The sequence below is a fragment of the Capsicum annuum genome, chromosome 8 (assembly GCF_002878395.1).
Source record: "Capsicum annuum cultivar UCD-10X-F1 chromosome 8, UCD10Xv1.1, whole genome shotgun sequence".
Classification (NCBI taxonomy): domain Eukaryota; kingdom Viridiplantae; phylum Streptophyta; class Magnoliopsida; order Solanales; family Solanaceae; genus Capsicum; species Capsicum annuum.
In genome coordinates this window covers 168,149,249-168,166,325 of record NC_061118.1, presented here as the reverse complement: position 1 = coordinate 168,166,325, position 17,077 = coordinate 168,149,249, and the positions used below count along the sequence as shown (strand labels likewise).

General features: G+C 35.3%; 3 protein-coding genes and 1 pseudogene across 4 annotated transcripts; all 4 read left to right on the top strand.

The window, feature by feature from the left end:
* The first annotated feature begins 899 nt into the window (after window positions 1-899).
* Window positions 900-6,290, top strand: LOC107840349. Of its 2 annotated transcripts, XM_047395124.1 has the most exons (10): window positions 900-1,274; window positions 2,646-2,837; window positions 3,040-3,137; window positions 3,838-3,907; window positions 3,994-4,197; window positions 4,283-4,349; window positions 4,434-4,539; window positions 4,781-4,871; window positions 4,986-5,202; window positions 5,806-6,290. In XM_047395124.1, exons 1-10 carry the CDS (start codon window positions 1,077-1,079, stop codon window positions 6,012-6,014), a joined length of 1,452 nt encoding a protein of 483 aa, XP_047251080.1. In that variant the 5' UTR covers window positions 900-1,076; the 3' UTR covers window positions 6,015-6,290. The 2 variants fall into 2 exon arrangements, with proteins under 2 accessions (XP_047251080.1, XP_047251079.1); XM_047395123.1 differs by having other exon boundaries at window positions 905-1,274; window positions 4,283-4,539.
* Window positions 6,291-7,073: 783 nt separating this feature from the next.
* LOC107840350 (protein DMR6-LIKE OXYGENASE 2) lies at window positions 7,074-9,024 on the top strand. The gene is made up of 3 exons (XM_016684185.2): window positions 7,074-7,685; window positions 8,233-8,560; window positions 8,666-9,024. Exons 1-3 carry the CDS (start codon window positions 7,213-7,215, stop codon window positions 8,927-8,929), a joined length of 1,065 nt encoding a protein of 354 aa, XP_016539671.2. The 5' UTR covers window positions 7,074-7,212; the 3' UTR covers window positions 8,930-9,024.
* Window positions 9,025-9,164: 140 nt separating this feature from the next.
* LOC107840347 (protein DMR6-LIKE OXYGENASE 2) lies at window positions 9,165-11,549 on the top strand. Its single transcript, XM_016684183.2, has 3 exons — window positions 9,165-10,097; window positions 10,527-10,854; window positions 11,070-11,549. Exons 1-3 carry the CDS (start codon window positions 9,619-9,621, stop codon window positions 11,322-11,324), a joined length of 1,062 nt encoding a protein of 353 aa, XP_016539669.2. The 5' UTR covers window positions 9,165-9,618; the 3' UTR covers window positions 11,325-11,549.
* Window positions 11,550-12,152: 603 nt separating this feature from the next.
* On the top strand, window positions 12,153-13,645 carry LOC107840348 (annotated as a pseudogene).
* Window positions 13,646-17,077: the final 3,432 nt, after the last annotated feature.

Genomic DNA, 17,077 nt, shown 5'->3' with positions numbered 1-17,077 from the left:
ATTATAAAGGATCAAAATAATCCAAAACCCATACAATTTATGCTAAAACTTTGCAGGACCGCTTTTTCCTTTTTGTATTGTGCTAATCTAAGTAATAATCACTATTTGTTTGTAAATGAAAAGATATAACAGTTCAGGATATGTTTTCCCAAAAAGGTTGTTAGAAATTTTCCTAGACCAGCTATACATTCTAATAAAAAAAAAAGAGAGTTTATTTTTGCAATCTAATATATATTATTAATTTTACATCATAACTTGTCAAAGTAAGTTGAGAAACATGATATAAGTTTAAACTTTACGAAAACAAAAATGTTGGGTTGATTTTTCCTATTTATTCGAGCTTCGATATATTTATTGTTGGTGGGAGTTGGACAATGATATATATCGTGGTGTGTGGAATTAGCTGAGTTACACACAACTGACCCGAAAATTATAATTATAAAAAAATAATTACTCTCTTTGCTCACTTTTACTTGGTATGTTTTATTTTACGAAAGTCAATTTGACAATATTCATAACTAAACCAAATTAAATTGGGTAGCTCGATGTATTAAATCTTCAGGCATGCACGGAGTCCAATGAAAGAAAGGTCGGACCACAAGGGTCAATTATATGCAGCTTCCCTTACATTTTTGCAAGAAACTGTTTTCACGACTTAAGCTCGTACTTCAACACTCTCCTTCAATTAATTTAAATTAATTTAGTATTTTCAATATAAAGTACAGATATTAAAAAATTACACGAAAAATATAATAAATTATTCTTATATTAATACGATTAAAAAAAATATATATTCTTAATTGCTGGTCAAAATCTATTCATTTTGATTCTCGTGAATCAAAACGTAACAAATAAAAGTGAATCGGGCGACTATAAATTGTAGCTCCTTTTTTTTCCTAAAACAAAAAGCACCTGACAGAAAATGCCCTAATTATTTTGTTTAATGTATTATACGACGTCGTTCCTTACCGTTTTGCCTTAAAATTCACGTTTGAACTTATTCACAAATCAGATCACACAAATCAATTACTAGCATATCAATTTGGTTCTTCCCGTTACCGATTTTCGGGGCGAAAATGGTGGACGATACGACGAAGCCTTCGACTGAAGAGATAGTGGAAAAGCATGAAGAAGAAGCTCATCCGCCTCCGGTGACAGGTGGCGGCGGCGGCGGCGGTGGAGGAGGATGGGGAGGCTGGGGATTTTCTGCGTTTTCTTATATATCGGATATTCAGAAAGCTGCTACTACCGCTGCCGAAGAGATCTCCCGCAATGTACTCATATTTCTTTGCTAACATTTTTTAATTCCTTTTTTTGTTGTGTTTGTAGTGTAGTTGATTATCATCTTGTTGATTTGATATTTAGATTTACTTAGTTTTGATAGAATTTTAGTTTTGCGTTTGTAATGTTGTTGCTTTTATCTGGTTGATCTTGCTGTTTAGATTCACTTCGTTTTGATAGAATGTAATTAGCGTCGATTCAATTGTGAAAAAGATTTTCTGATGTTGTTTGTTATTTTTCTTTTGAGTACTGATGTGATGTGATGATTAGAAAGATTTCTATTAGCTCTACCAACTGATCTAGGAATTAGACAATTAGTGTGTTTAGGACTCTCCCTATCAGTAATTGGTACTAGTTATTACATTTTCAATTATAAGTACGTGCTCAAATGCCCTTTAATATTGTGGTGTTAAGCATGCCACATGGAAAGTTGAAATTAAAAGGTTGCCAAAGAGGAAAAAGACATTCTTTTTGAAACGGTTAAAAATAAAAGTAAGACAAACAAATTGAGATGGAGGGAGTACAATTCTTGCAATGCCTCAACTGAAAGATGCCTTATATTGCTGTATGATATCAATGATAAGTGAGAATTAAGAGTACTTTGTATCGAGTCTGGAGTCGGATAGACTCCCCTAGGGGGAGCATGTGTGGTTCTACATCATTTCTACGAGTTACTGTGATATCCTTCTGCGATGATCATCAGTAACATAATAGTTGAGTTTAGATCTGTTTGTACTTGGGGAAGTGTCAAAGTGATGCAGAAATCCAAAAGAAATGTTTTTATATTTGCATACCGGTAAGCACAAATTATTGTCATGATCCCTTTAAATTTCTGTTTTGCAATGTAGCAGCATTATGGAATTTTGACAGGAGGAGAGGGTTTTCCTGGGAGGCAAAGATGAACTTCAACTGATTTAAATTAAATTTGACATTTCATTGAAACCAGAGCCGAATCTGATCCTGTCTATAATGTAGTAAAAACTTAGTTCTAATTGGCATTTAGATTCTGTTAAGTTATTATGTAGTTATCAGTTCTAGCCTCTGAAAGGAGCTCAATTATGTATTGGTGCTTGAGAATAGTATTGTAACTTGATATAATCCAAACATCAAGACCTACCAGTAGATTGCATGCCATTTGAGTTGAGTTATTTCTTTTCCTTTTCACCTACCATTTTTATGGGGACTAGTCTACACTTTGCTAATTGAGCATTAGAATAACAACATAAGCTGAGGCTCTCAGATTAATAAGCTTTCGGTCGACAATCATGGGTACTTGTTCTTGTTGTTATGGCAGGGTTACGCACTTAAATATACACCTGGAATGCCTGCATGCATTATATTTATACGGGTTGTCACTTTTGCAGGCCGTTGAAGCTGCTAAAACAGCTGCAAAAAGCCTTGCAGATGTACAAAATGCTCTGGAGGACTCCGAATCTTTGGAAGATGGTGAGCGAGAAGTATTGGTTGAAGAGGGAAGTGAAGACGAGAATGACAAAAAACGTAAGGCTGCTCTAGAAAAATTAGAGAAAGCTAGTGAAGACTCATTGCTTGGCCAGGCAAGTGCTACCAAGCTAGTTCTGCTGCTTAGTTGACTCAATAGGGAATCCAATTTTTAAAAGTTTTTCTTGAGCATTGATACCCCTTCAACAGTCAAACCTCATTTTTTGCCAATTTGTATAGAAGTATCATAAGGTCTGAAGTAGATATGCTATATTTGTTTGGTATGGTCATGCTTTTAACCTTCCAAAATATATGCAGGGTTTGAGAGTTATTGACCATTCGGTTGAGAATTTTGCTTCAGGAGCTTGGCAAGCACTAGGAAATGCATTCAGAGGAAGTTCTGATTTAGTCCACAAGTAGGTCTTCTGATGTATGATTGCGACATTACTGTTGAATAAAACTAAACTTTACTCGTCCAAAAAAAAAAAAACTGATCGCAACATTATTGTTATTTTTCTTAGTCCTGTTCTCTGGAACCTTCACCTCAGAGGATTGATTGACCAGCTACTTTGGAGACAATTTTTAGATTTATTTTAAGTAGTTCCTCATCTTGTGTTTGAAATAAATTCTGTAATTTATGGAGCTGATTGTTGGGGGACAAATTGGGAGTTTGTTTTTGTTAACTTCTGTTGACTTGTATGGTTCGTTGTGCTTAATATATTGTGGCATGGTAGAAAAGTTTATGATTTTTGACACATGATTGGGGAATTTTCCCTTTGGCAAATTAGGTGGAAAAATGTTCTGGAATAAAAGAAATTTTATGCTTGCATATTTCTGGACTAAGAGAAGTATTCATAAATTCCAACTGTTTGGAAACATGGAAATTAAGCACCTTCCCATTAAACACGAGAAATTTGTGCTCCTGCTAAGTTAGTATTGGAGTTCTTGTAAGTAGGAAAGGACAGTAGAACTGACTGATCTTCTTTCGTAAATTTGGACCGAATAAAGAAATTTATGCTGATGAATATACTGTCACCAATGTCAGTTATCTGCTTATTCCTTTGTTTAGTAATGCCAAAGTTGTCTAGCAAATGTTATTTTGCCTTTTGTTTTCAGGCTTGAAAATTCGGCTGTAAATGGTGGCGCACCTGCCGCAACAGATTCTGTTGCACCATCCATACTAGAGGTTTGCACAAAATTTGGTTTTCTATCTGTTTGGGCAGGTGGAGTGTGTTTTAGCATGCTGTTTTTATTGTGCACAATTTCTTGCAGACTGGAAAAGCTTTTACTGCTAAAGGAATGCATATGCTTGAGCTACTTGGAAAAGAAACTATGGATCTGCTGATATCGGAAACTGGTATTAGAGTTGACCCAGGATCCAAAGAAGGGGGAGGAGAAACAGATGGAGATCAGTTTTATGAAGAAGTTACATTTGATAGATGCTTTTATATTTATGGAGGTCCCGAGCAATTGGAGGTCAGTTCTTACTCATAGTGATCTTTGTACTTAGTCAAGTTTTTTTCCTGGAAATCCTGTGTCTTATCATGTGAATTACATGCAGGAGCTGGAGGCATTGTCCAGCCATTATGCTTTGTTGTTCAATAGAAGAAAAGCTAAGCTTCCAACAGGTCAGAGGTCTTCATATGATGGAAAGCTTAAAGAGGTTCAGCAGATTTTTGACTTGAGTTCTGAAGTATATGGAAGTGGTAAAGAGTCAGGAAAAGGGAAGGAAATTGAGACTGGCATTGCAGAGAGCACTGATGAGGTGAAAAATTTGCATGATTCTAGTGTGAACAAGGCTGCAGAATTGGCAGCAGGGTAAATATTGAACTTTAATATGCTTTACCTGTTATGAATTTTTTTCTACTTCAACATGTTTTACCAAGTATATAGTTCTTGATAAATATATGGGAACATGGAGTATGTGATTGAAATGTTGACAGTTAGTGAATCCAGACACTAAGTTCTTGTGCCGAGTAGCTTGATTACCTTTAAGTTTGTGTCTAGTTACTAAGAACTGGAATACTGGTGTTAAGTTCTGGATTTCATTGAATTGCAGATTTACAAATGTTTTGGGTGGACTAGCTCCTAATGACATGATTCAAAGGACTGCTCGAAGGCTGGATACTCTTCATTCAGAGGGTGTTCATGTATGTAAATGTTTAGTTAGTCTGGAACCTCTTTTGAGCAAAGAAGCAAGTAGCTTCTACTTTGGGAGTAATGGATCTACTTGACCTGTCACTGATTGGTTCTTATGTACACAGCGACTTTCAGAGTTGTGTTGCTTTGCTGCGACTCAACTTGTAATGCTTGGGAAATCAATCATTTCAACTGCAAATAAAGTTGCGGACCAGGATGCAAATGCGGAAATTGTGAAAATGGAATGGCCTGAAGATTCAATTGAAAGAGCTAAGGTAATCCGAGCGAAGGCATGTTCGATGACTGGATGTGTTGAAGCAGTTTCTTCCAGCTTTATTACAGGTAGATTTGTGTCAACATATAATTTTATTCTTTTGTGACTTTTATCTTGTTTCTTTATTCCCTTTTAAGGAATTTCATCTGCTGTCCGTTGTTTTCTGTAACTAATATTGATGGATGACCAACCTGTTTATGACCTCTTCGATTGTATATTAAATAATTCAAAAAGGTCATCGAACTAAGGTATTCTGTCAAGTACGTTTGCTTGTCTTGTTTCTTCTGTCTTTTAATTATATAAAGTTTTATTGTAGTTAATTTAGTTTTCCAGGTCTCCTTGTAAATGTTTCGGTGCAGAACTATGAGAACTACACTATTTAGTGAGAGTTATTTCAACTGATGATGTGTTTCTCCGCTGCTAGTTATCTTGAATTCAAAATTACTGGTTTGGTGATGTTGAAATGAGGTGATTGACTTTGGAGAAAGACTTGCCTCTCTCAAGACACTTTTGTCTACCCGTATGTATGAATAACACCTTTAAGGAACACTTCATCTGATTTTTCCTATGGAACATGTTTGCTTTTCGATGTGTCTTGTTCGTGGTGTAAAAAACTTGGGTGAAGTGGATGGCATCTATCTCTCTTGATTAGCTTCATTATGCTTTTCCAGGGATAACGGAAGTGGCTGAAGCATATTTAGCAGCAGTGAGAGGTGTTTCTGCTGATTCACCTGAGGTTCCACAGAAATCAATCCAGGAGAAGGCCAATGCATATGCTGAGAATCTTCGTGCAGCTCATAGCACAGCCGTGGGCAAAATTCAGGACGGCCTTCAATACTTGCCCTATGTGGTCATCTCAACCTCAATGCCTGCTGCTTGAAGAATATTAGGTTGATTCAAAATTTCACACTTGGTGTTCCTTTTAGCTTGTTTACTTTTTCTTCCCCATCTCTCTTTCGTGTAAATAACTGTATTTGGTTAGTTCACCCTATATACCTTTATCCCTCGGACTTCTACAATCTGGGAGTGCTGTCTTCCATTCTTCATATGGTGAACTTGTATGATATCTTCATCAACTCTTAGCTACAGAGAAAGTCCACTTTCCTTTCTGTTTTTATCTAAAGGAAAGACATAATTGACGACTTTAGTTCTTAAATCTTTGATACATTGATATTCTTGTACGTGTTAAAGAAAAGATGAGCAAGATACCTTCTTATTTTGGCTTTCTCTTGTGCAGACATGGGTGGATCTATTTCTCTAGTATTAAGTAGTAGGTACAATCACTGACTTAGAATTTTGAATCTGGCCATATATCTGCAGAGGATATTGATTTATCATGGCAGACTTTATTTGCATTAATCTTTGTTAACTACTTTATGTTGAACATGAAGAATCACCGATACCTTTGTTAGTATTACTACTTTTCTCCAAGCCTAGTACTATTATTTTCATCAGTTTCAATGTTTAATAAGTACAAGAGATTTTTTAACCGGATTACCATCTAGTGTTTTAACTTCAGCTTGGGGACATTATAGTAGATGAAGTTTTTGCACAGTTTGACCCTATCTTGGTCTGTAATTTTTGTCCATGCTTATTTAATACAATTTTTTTGGATCAATAGCACATGACTAATTTCGCAAGACATAAGTTTAGAGATTGCCCAACAAAAGTCATGTAGGAATTAAGTTATTTCTCTTAAGAGAATACACAGGTCTTTTACCACATAACTTGTGTTATATTATGCTATGAAAATATAAACTCATTTTGTTATTTTGACCATTTATTTGTGATTTAAAATACATTTTAACTGGAAAAAAACTTAAAACCACTCAAAAATATTTCTCATGCAGCAACCGCTTGAACTGGAAATTTTTTTAAAAGCACTCAAAAAAATTGCTCATGCATTAAACGCTTGAAGTGGAAAAATCTTCGAGAAACGCCAAATACCAAAAATAGTATGTCCATATTCAATGTATCCTGTGACAGTTGTGTCACTATATATCATGTGACAAATTGCGCCCACCACCTTAAACAACAAGATTCTCTGCCCACCTTCTCACTTGTCTCAAGAAATTATCATGGGAGATGTTGATGAATCATTTTTCCAAGATGCTGCACACAGGCCAAAACTCAGCACAACTGAGGCAGAAAACATCCCATTAATTGATCTCTCTCCACTTCTAACCAATGACCCCTCAGATACTTCTTCAGCAGTAACAAATCTTGTAGCAGAAATTGGTGATGCATGTAAGAACTGGGGTTTTTTCCAAGTGATTAACCATGGTGTTCCATCGGCGTGTCGCGAAAAAATAGAAAGAGCATCAAGGGAATTCTTCTTGCAGCCTACTGAGGAGAAGAGGAAAGTGAGCAGAGATGAAAATAATCCTTTGGGGTTTTATGATACAGAACATACTAAAAATGTTAGGGATTGGAAAGAAGTTTTTGATTTTGTTGTTGAGAATCCAACCATTTTGCCTGCTTCTCATGAACCACATGATATGGAACTCATGGAACTGACCAATCAATGGCCTGATTTCCCTACTAATTTCGGGTACTTCTATTAATATATATATATCTTTTCTCATTCCCAATTGGACGTGGAAAAAACATGAAAAGTAAAATGGATCGGATAGAGTACATTTTGTTGTTAACTATGTTATTCAGGCTCTTCAAAAATATTATTGTTGCATGACGTGCAACCGTGTCAGATCCTCTAAAAATGAACTACCTTTTGGAGGATCTGACATGCACCCGGCTTCATTTTTGGAGAGTCCAAGCAACTCTATTCATTGTTTAGAAGAATAAACTCTATCGTATCTCTCTTTGGTGTATAACGTTATGAACCCTGTTGGTATACATCCAGTTTAGATTTAAGATGATAAGATATTGGTAACGAATTGTTATCCTTAAGCGGAGGAAAACTTATTTAGTGCCCACGGGTATGAACTTGGTGTAATTTTTTTTCTAGAATTGTTCATATGATGAAGTTGAAAGTTTTTCCTTTTTCAATTTCTCTTAAGTACAATGCGTCATAGATTGTATCGTAGCTGCTTTTAGAAATGGTTCTATGATTTAATCGAGTAGTTTGGACTTTACAGGGAGGCATGTGAAGAATACGCTCGAGATGTTGAGAAACTTTCCTACAAGTTGCTAGAATTAATTGCTCTAAGCTTAGGCTTATCATCCAAAAGGCTTAGTGGCTACTTCAAAGACCAAACAACTTTTATGCGATTAAATTACTATCCACTATGCCCAGTTCGTCATTTGGCTTTGGGGGTTGGCCGGCACAAGGATTCACTCGCCTTGACTGTCCTTGCTCAAGATGATGTTGGAGGCCTAGAGGTGAAACGCAAGACAGATGGAGAATGGATACAAGTTAAACCGACTCCAGATGCTTATATTGTCAATGTTGGTGACATAATTCAGGTATGACCTTTGTCCCGTGCTGCCTAATCTTTGATAGAAAAGCAAAATACTTTTGTTGAGCCAACGCCATTTTCTTGGTCGACTGGAAATGAAAAAATTTCACAGGTTTGGAGCAATGACAGATACGAAAGTGTGGAACATAGGGTGGTAGCGAGCTCCAAGAAAGAGAGATTTTCGATTCCATTTTTCTTCGGCCCATCTCACTATGTAATGGTTGAGCCTTTGGAGGAACTGATCAGTGAAGAAAGACCTGCAAAATACAAGGCTTACAACTGGGGCAAATTTAACACCACAAGAAACCTTAGTAATTTCAAGAAACTTAATGTTGAGAACATTCAAATAGATCACTTTAGAATTGGTGACTTGTAATGAGAAAATGTAGTCTATGAGAACTTGATTAATCTTGTACTATTAAGCTGTTGTTTTCAGCTGAAGAGAAATAAAGTTGTGGCCTTTCTTTTAAATGGTTTGCTTGTCTTACTAATCTTTAGTCATTATTGATATTTACAAGTTAATGAACTGTGGATCAAACAAGATACACCTGTGAAAGGTACTAATTACGTACTCTCATTATTTGTTCTTCTAATTTGTAATTTCCTTTTGAAGGGGAGCCTTGGAGTAATGGTAAAGTTGCTGCCATGTGACCAGAGGTCACGGGTTCAAGCCTTGAAAACAGCCTCTTGCAGAAATGCAAGGTAAATACACCTTTGTGGTGGGGCCCTTCCTCGGACCCTGCGCATAGCGGGAGCTTTAGTGCACCGGGCTGCCTTTTATTATTTGTTCATTTAAAGTTATGGTTCTCATTTCCTCCATCATGACCCATTATAGTGGGAATAGTAACAGTACTAAAATTTGCATCAATAATGCAACAAGATGAAAACAAAACCCCTCCAATACTTATAAAGAAATGTAGTAGGTGAGATCATTCAACATCTAGGCTTCAGTCATCGTTACAACTATAAAACCCCAGTAACCTCAATCACTTGTATGACAAGCATTTCCACTGTCCAAAGTCTATTACACCTCCGTGATTGTGATACCTACCAAATAATTCCGCAATGGGAGAAGTCGATCCAACTTTCATCCAAGATGTTGAACACAGGCCAAAACTCACCATAACTGAAGCAGAGGGCATTCCAGTGATTGATCTCTCAACACTGAATTCTCCAGATATATCTACTGAGAAAAATTGCAAGGAGTTAGCAAGTCTAGTTGCTGAGGTAAAAAATGCATGCAAGAAGTGGGGATTTTTCCAAGTGATCAATCATGGGGTGTCCTTAGAGTGCAGAGAAAAGATTGATTTGGCATCAAGAAAGTTCTTCGCCTTATCTAAAGTGGAAAAGAGAAGAGTGAAGAGAGATGAGCTGAACTCAATGGGATATTATGATACTGAGCTCACAAAAAATGTTAGGGACTGGAAAGAAGTCTTTGATTTTACTGTGGAGAATCCAACTATGATCCCACTTTCTCATGAGCCTGATGACAAGGAGCTCAAGGAGTTGCACACCCAATGGCCTGACTACCCTCCGGAATTAAGGTAATATTCCATTTTATACCCACAGGTTAATATTGGGAAAAAGGTCAAAAATCCTCCTCTAATATACAGAATATCTTATACTTTTTGGGTAATTCATACTCTTATCGTTAGTAAATCATGTCGTCTTTGCCCTTGACCTGAAGGAGCTCCAACCGAAGTATAACGGAGGGTAATTTTAAACCATAGTAAAAATAGAGAGGTAAAGTTAGACCTTTTCTTCCAAAGTATTTTGACAGTTGAATCCATCTAGCCAATGTTGGAGCTCCCTTAAAGTCAAGGGCGAACATCAAACGATTTGTTAATGTCAAGGGTATGTATGGCTCAAAATATGACGGAAGGTAAATTCGTGTGTTAGATGGGTAAATCAGGACTGTTCCCCTCCAGTAAAACATTAAGCTGACCAAGATTTATTTATAATTGGCGTTTCAGGGAGGTGTGTGAAGAGTATGTTCAAGAAGTGCAAAAGTTGTCCTACAAGTTACTGGAGCTGATCTCCCTCAGCTTAGGCTTGTCAGCAAAAAGGATGAATGGGTTCTTTAAAGACCAAACTAGTTTTGTAAGGCTGAACCACTATCCCCCTTGTCCTATCCCTCATCTGGCTTTAGGAGTTGGTAGACACAAAGATGCAGGTGGACTCACCATTTTGGCACAAGACGATATTGGAGGGCTTGAAGTAAGGAGGAAAACTGATGGAGAATGGATTAGAGTTAAACCTACTCCCGATGCTTACATTATAAATGTTGGTGACACTATCCAGGTAAGCTTATCAAAGAAGTAGATAGACCCAGTATATACCCACAATGTGGGGTTTGGGGAGCGTAGGTGTACAAAGTCCATACCACTACCTCAGATGTGGGGTAGAGAGTCTGTTTCTGATGGACCCCCCCGCTCTAGACATCAAAAAAATAGATAGAAGAACAGAAAATTTAATTGTTGATGTATAATTTGTAAATGGTCACAATGCTTATTCAGGTCTGGAGCAATGATGAATATGAGAGCGTGGAACATCGGGTGGTGGTGAACTCTGAAAGGGAAAGGTTTTCAATTCCATTCTTCTTCAATCCATCTCATTATACTTGGATAGAACCCTTGGAGGAGCTGGTGAATGAGAAGAAACCTGCAAAGTACAAGGCCTATAACTGGGGAATGCTTTTCACTCATCGCAAAAACAGCAACTTCAAGAAGCGTGATGATGAAAACCTTCAAATTCATCATTTCAAGGCTTGAAACGATGCAATCTTGAATTTACTCATAGTATGGCTTCTTCAAGTAAATGTGTCATGTGATATAAATAACAAAATAATGTAAGGATCCCTTTTTAGTATCTATGATTTGGATAAGTAATAAATTTCTGTATAGTTGTAATGACAACACTGTATCTCAGCCATACGTGATATTATAACAAATGTTAGAAAGAGAAGATTGGAGTAAAAGACAATGTAATTATTTTCATCTCTTCTTAGATTCCAATGGTTGATGTGTATATATCATGTGCAGATGCACTTCTGCAGCCCATCTTATCTTTGGCGTAACGAGATGTTAAGCGAGAGAGACGAATTGAAGCAAAACACATTGTAGTCATTTTCATCACACAACTCTCAAGTTTTGCCCTCTTATTTAGAATATCCTTTTCTTGTTCTCATTTTTTGCTGACATAGTTTCAATATTACGAAGAAAAGATACAATATCGATGTATTTGTTCCTCTGCAGTTAACAATTTTCCTTTTGTCTTTTGATGGACTTAAAAATCCTCCAAAAACATTCATGTTTGGTCCAAAGTTCAAGTAGTCTATGTCTTTCACAAAGTACATTTATAAAGGTCACCTGCCTCAAATAATAGTCAATGTGGGGTTGGTTCTGCAGAGTCTGCATGGAAGTAAGTACGTAGAAGCCAAACTCCTCTAAAGATCGAATGCCTCAAAATAAAAGCCAATGTGAGTTTGCTTGCTTCTGTATGGAAGAAAGTTGGCAGAAACCAAACTCCTCTCATTATAAAGCTGCAATGTAATGGTTTATGTTATATGCTCATTCTTCAAAAACAGGAAAATAGTAGATATGGAGAAAAGCAAGTAACAAATCTAGTAGTTCTAATACTTTTGTTGCCATACGTAGTTGCAATCCAGTCATGGCCCAAATGGCCTACAGTTAGCAAGCACTTTGTGCTAGTTCATGGGGCTTAACATGGAGCCTGGTGTTGGTACAAGCTTGTGGCGTCATCAAAAACTTCAGGGCATAACATAACAGCTCTTGACTTAGGCGCTTCAGAGATCAACCCAAAGCAGGTCCTCGAAGTCCCACATTTATCGGATTACTTTAGTCCACTAATGGAGTTCATGACTTCTCTCTTCCAGCAGATGAGAAAGTGGTTCTTTTATCCCATAGTTTTGGTGGATTCGCCATTTCCAAAGTGTAGAATCACTTGTGTTTGCACATGATATATACACATCAAAGATTTCAGTTGCTGTATTTGTCACTGCTCTTATGCCTGGTCCAACTCTCAACGCAACCGCCCTCTACACTCTGCAGGTACTAATTTTCCATATTCCCAACTTCAGCCATGAGATGATTTATTATGTTTTCCTACACTTTTTACATGTTTGATACTGAATGCACTTGGTTACAGTCATTCGATGGAGTACTATCTCTACTTGATAATCGTGTTACATATGATAACGGACCTGCCAATCCTCCAACCACCTTCATCCTAGGTCCAAAGTTCTTGGAAACTTATCTTTATCATCTGAGCCCAAATAAGGTAAGCAAAGCATAATGCAAATATTTACTGTTTGAAATAGTCAAATTCTGTTATTCTGGTCATGAGAATTGCCCTAAAGTGACTTGTTTCGGCAAAGATTATTAGTAGGCCTCACCTGCTCGAAATTTTTCTAGTTTATCCTAATTATAGATCACTGAATCGCAACATCAACATGGAACTGATTTAATTTTTTTTTTTTTTCTTGGTGTTAGGATTTGGCGATGCTTCTAAGGAGAGAGTACTTTCAAGAAAAAGATATGGATCAGTTAGGCGAGCGTTCATTGTAACTACTGAAGATAAAGTTCTAACAAAAGAATTTCAGCAGCGTATGATTGAAAACAGTTCACCAGATGAAGTGAAAGTGATCCAGGGCTCTGACCATATGGTCATAATGTCTAAAGCCCATCAACTTTTCAATCTTCTTCTGAGCATTGCTCACAAGTGACTTAGTGATACGGGAATAATCAAGGATATGGACTTAGGAAAGTGCGTGTTGGACCCGAGCCTTGGCATGTGCAATTGAAGTGTAAAAGAGGCCCAAAATGCACCCAAATCCGACCATAAATTACACTAGATGAGTGCCCACTCTTTGAAGGGCCTTTTAGTCATTTTAACTTATATTTTGTAATAGCTGTAAAAGGAACATTGTAGGGTTTTAGACTTAGTTGATGAATAAAATTGTAAGTCTTACAAGACAAAGAAACACAAGTCCTCTTTCCTTGAGGCACCCAAAACCGAAATTAGGGTTTAGACAAGTGTAGAATCACTTGTGTTTGCATTTGCTTGGAAACATTGAAGCTTGGGAGGTGGATTCCGATCTTGTGTCTTTGTAAGAGATAGGTTTATTATTGTGTGTAGTGTTAAGGGTCCAAGAGTTACCATTATTGGGTTCTTAATATTATACCTTCATGTGATCTATTTATCTATTTTTTTTCTTTTGTAATCTTGTATCCGTTTTGTATCTTGTATTGTGAAGTCGTTTTTGTTGTTGTTGTTGTTGTTCTCATTGTTGTTTCATCTTGTGTTGTTAACTTAGTTTGTTATTGGCTGCAAAGGGTGTCAAACATGTAGTTATATTGTCCTTCTTGTATTTCATTCTTGAATGCGAGAGTGGTCTTCAAAAGGGTCCTCGATTCTTTGAATTAGTGGACTGTTTTTGGAGTGTGTTTGGACTGTTTTGAGTCAATTCCGTGTATTCCTTGGTTTTCTTGTATCACTTAGCTTATTGATTAGCATAACACAGCTTGTAATTACTTATCCAAGAAACTTAATTGGTCATAACATCCAAGAAAAACATTTAATTAAAAAATCCAATTCCCATGTATTACCTAACATAGGGCTGCTTCAGCATGAAAACTAAAGTTAGTTTTAGTAAATACTATCTTGATTTTTTATGTTTTTTTTGGTAATTACGGTCTTGAACCTTTTTTTTTTCTTTGTTTTTGGTAATTACTATCTTGATTTTTTTTTAATTTTTTTTTTGTAATTTCTGTCTCGACTCTTTTTTTTTTGGTAATTACTATCTTGAATTATCTTTTTTTTTTTTGGTAATTACTAATTACTATCTTGAATTATCTTTTTTTTGGTAATTATTGTCATGTATTTATTTTTGGGTAATAGTGTGTTGACTTTTTTATTTTTTGGTAATTACTGTCTTGACTCTTTTTTTTTTTTTTGGTAATTACTGTGTTGACTCTTCTTTTTGTTTTTTTGGTAATTACTGTCTTGACTTTTTTATCCACTCTATAAAGAAGGCAAACGAAAATTCCATTCTGCAGAATTTTATTGAACTTGTTCTTCATATTCTTGAACATGTTCTTTATTTTCTTGAATACAATGAAGTTGAAGAAACCCCATCTGGGTTTTGTGTGTTTCCTTATTTTCTTGCACCATGTTGTCTCTGTATACTCTCAGGGTAGTGCTGCAACAGATGCTGCAGTGATGCAAGAATTGAAGAAACAACTTAACCCGCCAAGTTCACTTAAATGGAGTGACAACTTCATGGAAAAATCCCACCATTTAAGAGCATGCAGTGTCCTGGTGAAAACTGAAGGCAATCCCAATATTGGGAAATAAAGATAAACTCCCATAGGAATGATGGTGGACAAACTCATGAAGATGGCAGTATTTTTATGTAAACAAGTTGATTAAGTTTATGCAGATTTTGGCTGAGTTAATAACTCAAATGGTCACTCAACCATAGATATAAGCATATTCGAAAAATCACCTAATACTAATGTCTTTTTTAAACATTCCCATGAAGTAATTAAATAAACCATTAGCAGTAATTCTATGTATATGGAAAGAAAGAGTAAGCCTCGTCGATTTAACCCCTGAATTATGATACTTTCTCCGATTATTAATACTTTTCATATTTTTCGTTTGCATACCACTTAAGAAACTATATATTTTTACCATCATATCCTTATATAATTTCTTTAATCTCTTTTTAATTAATGAAAGTTGTGATTTCTCTTCGGTAAATCAAAAGTGTGCTTCATATAAAATGAAAAGAATATAATTAATTATGTCTTGGTTTTGTAAAATGTCAAGCATTATGAAATAACTATTTTTCATATGAATGATAAATATTTAGAAAAAATAAGTCAATAAAACATAAATCTAATTTTCAAAATTCAAATGGGTTAAATGATCGATGTGTGACTAATACTACAACAACAACAACAAATCCAATGTATTCGCACAAAATGGGGTTATTAGGACAGGACATACAAAAATATTTTGTGATTAAATATTAATTTTCAAAAGAGGTCAAAATTTTCTTTCTTGTTTTCCTTCTATTTTGTTGAACAAACTTTATTTTGATTTTATGCAGAAAGGGACATCATAATACAGTGATTTAATTTTATGTATGGGTGGCAGTTGACTTTGACAGTAGTTGTTATCTATTCTTTTCAGTAAAAGGGACAAATAGATCAATCTAACTTCATCATCTAATTAATCAACTACTATTATTATCTTCTTCTACGTTGAAATGATGAATCATCAAACGCCCAAAATCAAAGTATTCTTTATTGTACAAGGAAAAAACCCATACATATTTATCAAATATAAAATGCCCAACAAATAATACTTGGCAGCATGGAAGTAAGTTAGAAGGTCAAACACCTCCAGTATCTATCAAGTTGACGTTATAAATTTTGAACTCAACTCTAAAATAGCGGTGGATATATAAAATACATAAATATCCTTTAACTTGTTCTCAAATCACATATAAATATCCTTTAACTTGTTCTCAAGCTTTAAAAACTTCTTCTCAATTCTTTTACTTAAGTGAAGTATTTTAGTAAATCTAATGATGGTCATTCGTCTTATATTCATGAAATAAAAGTTACTACTATTTTTTTTGTTATATAAAAAAATAATTTTACTTTGTTCCAAAAATTAAAAATTTGCTCGTATCGGGTTTTATAAAACTCTCGCCGGAAATATGACATGATGACAATCTTTAAATTCTCTAAGATAATATTTGAAATAACCAATCAAAATTCAAAACCAGTAAACATACCTAGAATTAATTAAATTGAAAACAAACTAATGATAAAAACAGGACAACATATTCCAGTCTGTATATGATATGATATTTTTTACGTTAAATAAATCAAAATAATTTTCTCTCGTTGTCGTTACTTGTACTTTGATTTTCAATTCGTATTCTTGTGTCCCATTTTTTTATTTTTTATTTTTTTTTAATTTTCTGGTTTTGCTTGTCATTTTGCTGTTGTGTTCAAACTTTGTCCCTACACTGAAAATGAGAGCAGCAATACACACAACAGAAATAATTAGGAACTGTTCTTATCTTCTTCCGTTGAAAAAGAATATCTACAGGATTAGTTTTCATTTTTTATTATACAGTGATTAGTGATTGTTTAGTTTACGGATTAAGTAGGCGTTTGATCATGAAGATTAAAATTTTGAAGTTGGAGTTGGAGTTGAAATTGTGTTTGTCCATGAATATAATTGAAGTTATTTTTTAATTTTCGTAAGAGAAGAAAGGTGAAAAAAAAGTGGAAACAACTTTTACTTGTTTCTCACTTTTTCAAATACAAGCATGCAACTCCGAATTGTATTTGAAATTCTCATGACCAAATATCAACTTGAAGTTGAATTTCTTTTCGAAAAAAATTGAAAGACAATTCAGGGTCAAACAGACCCTAAGTTATTTGGAGATTATGATTTTCAAATTATACTGGACTATTATTTC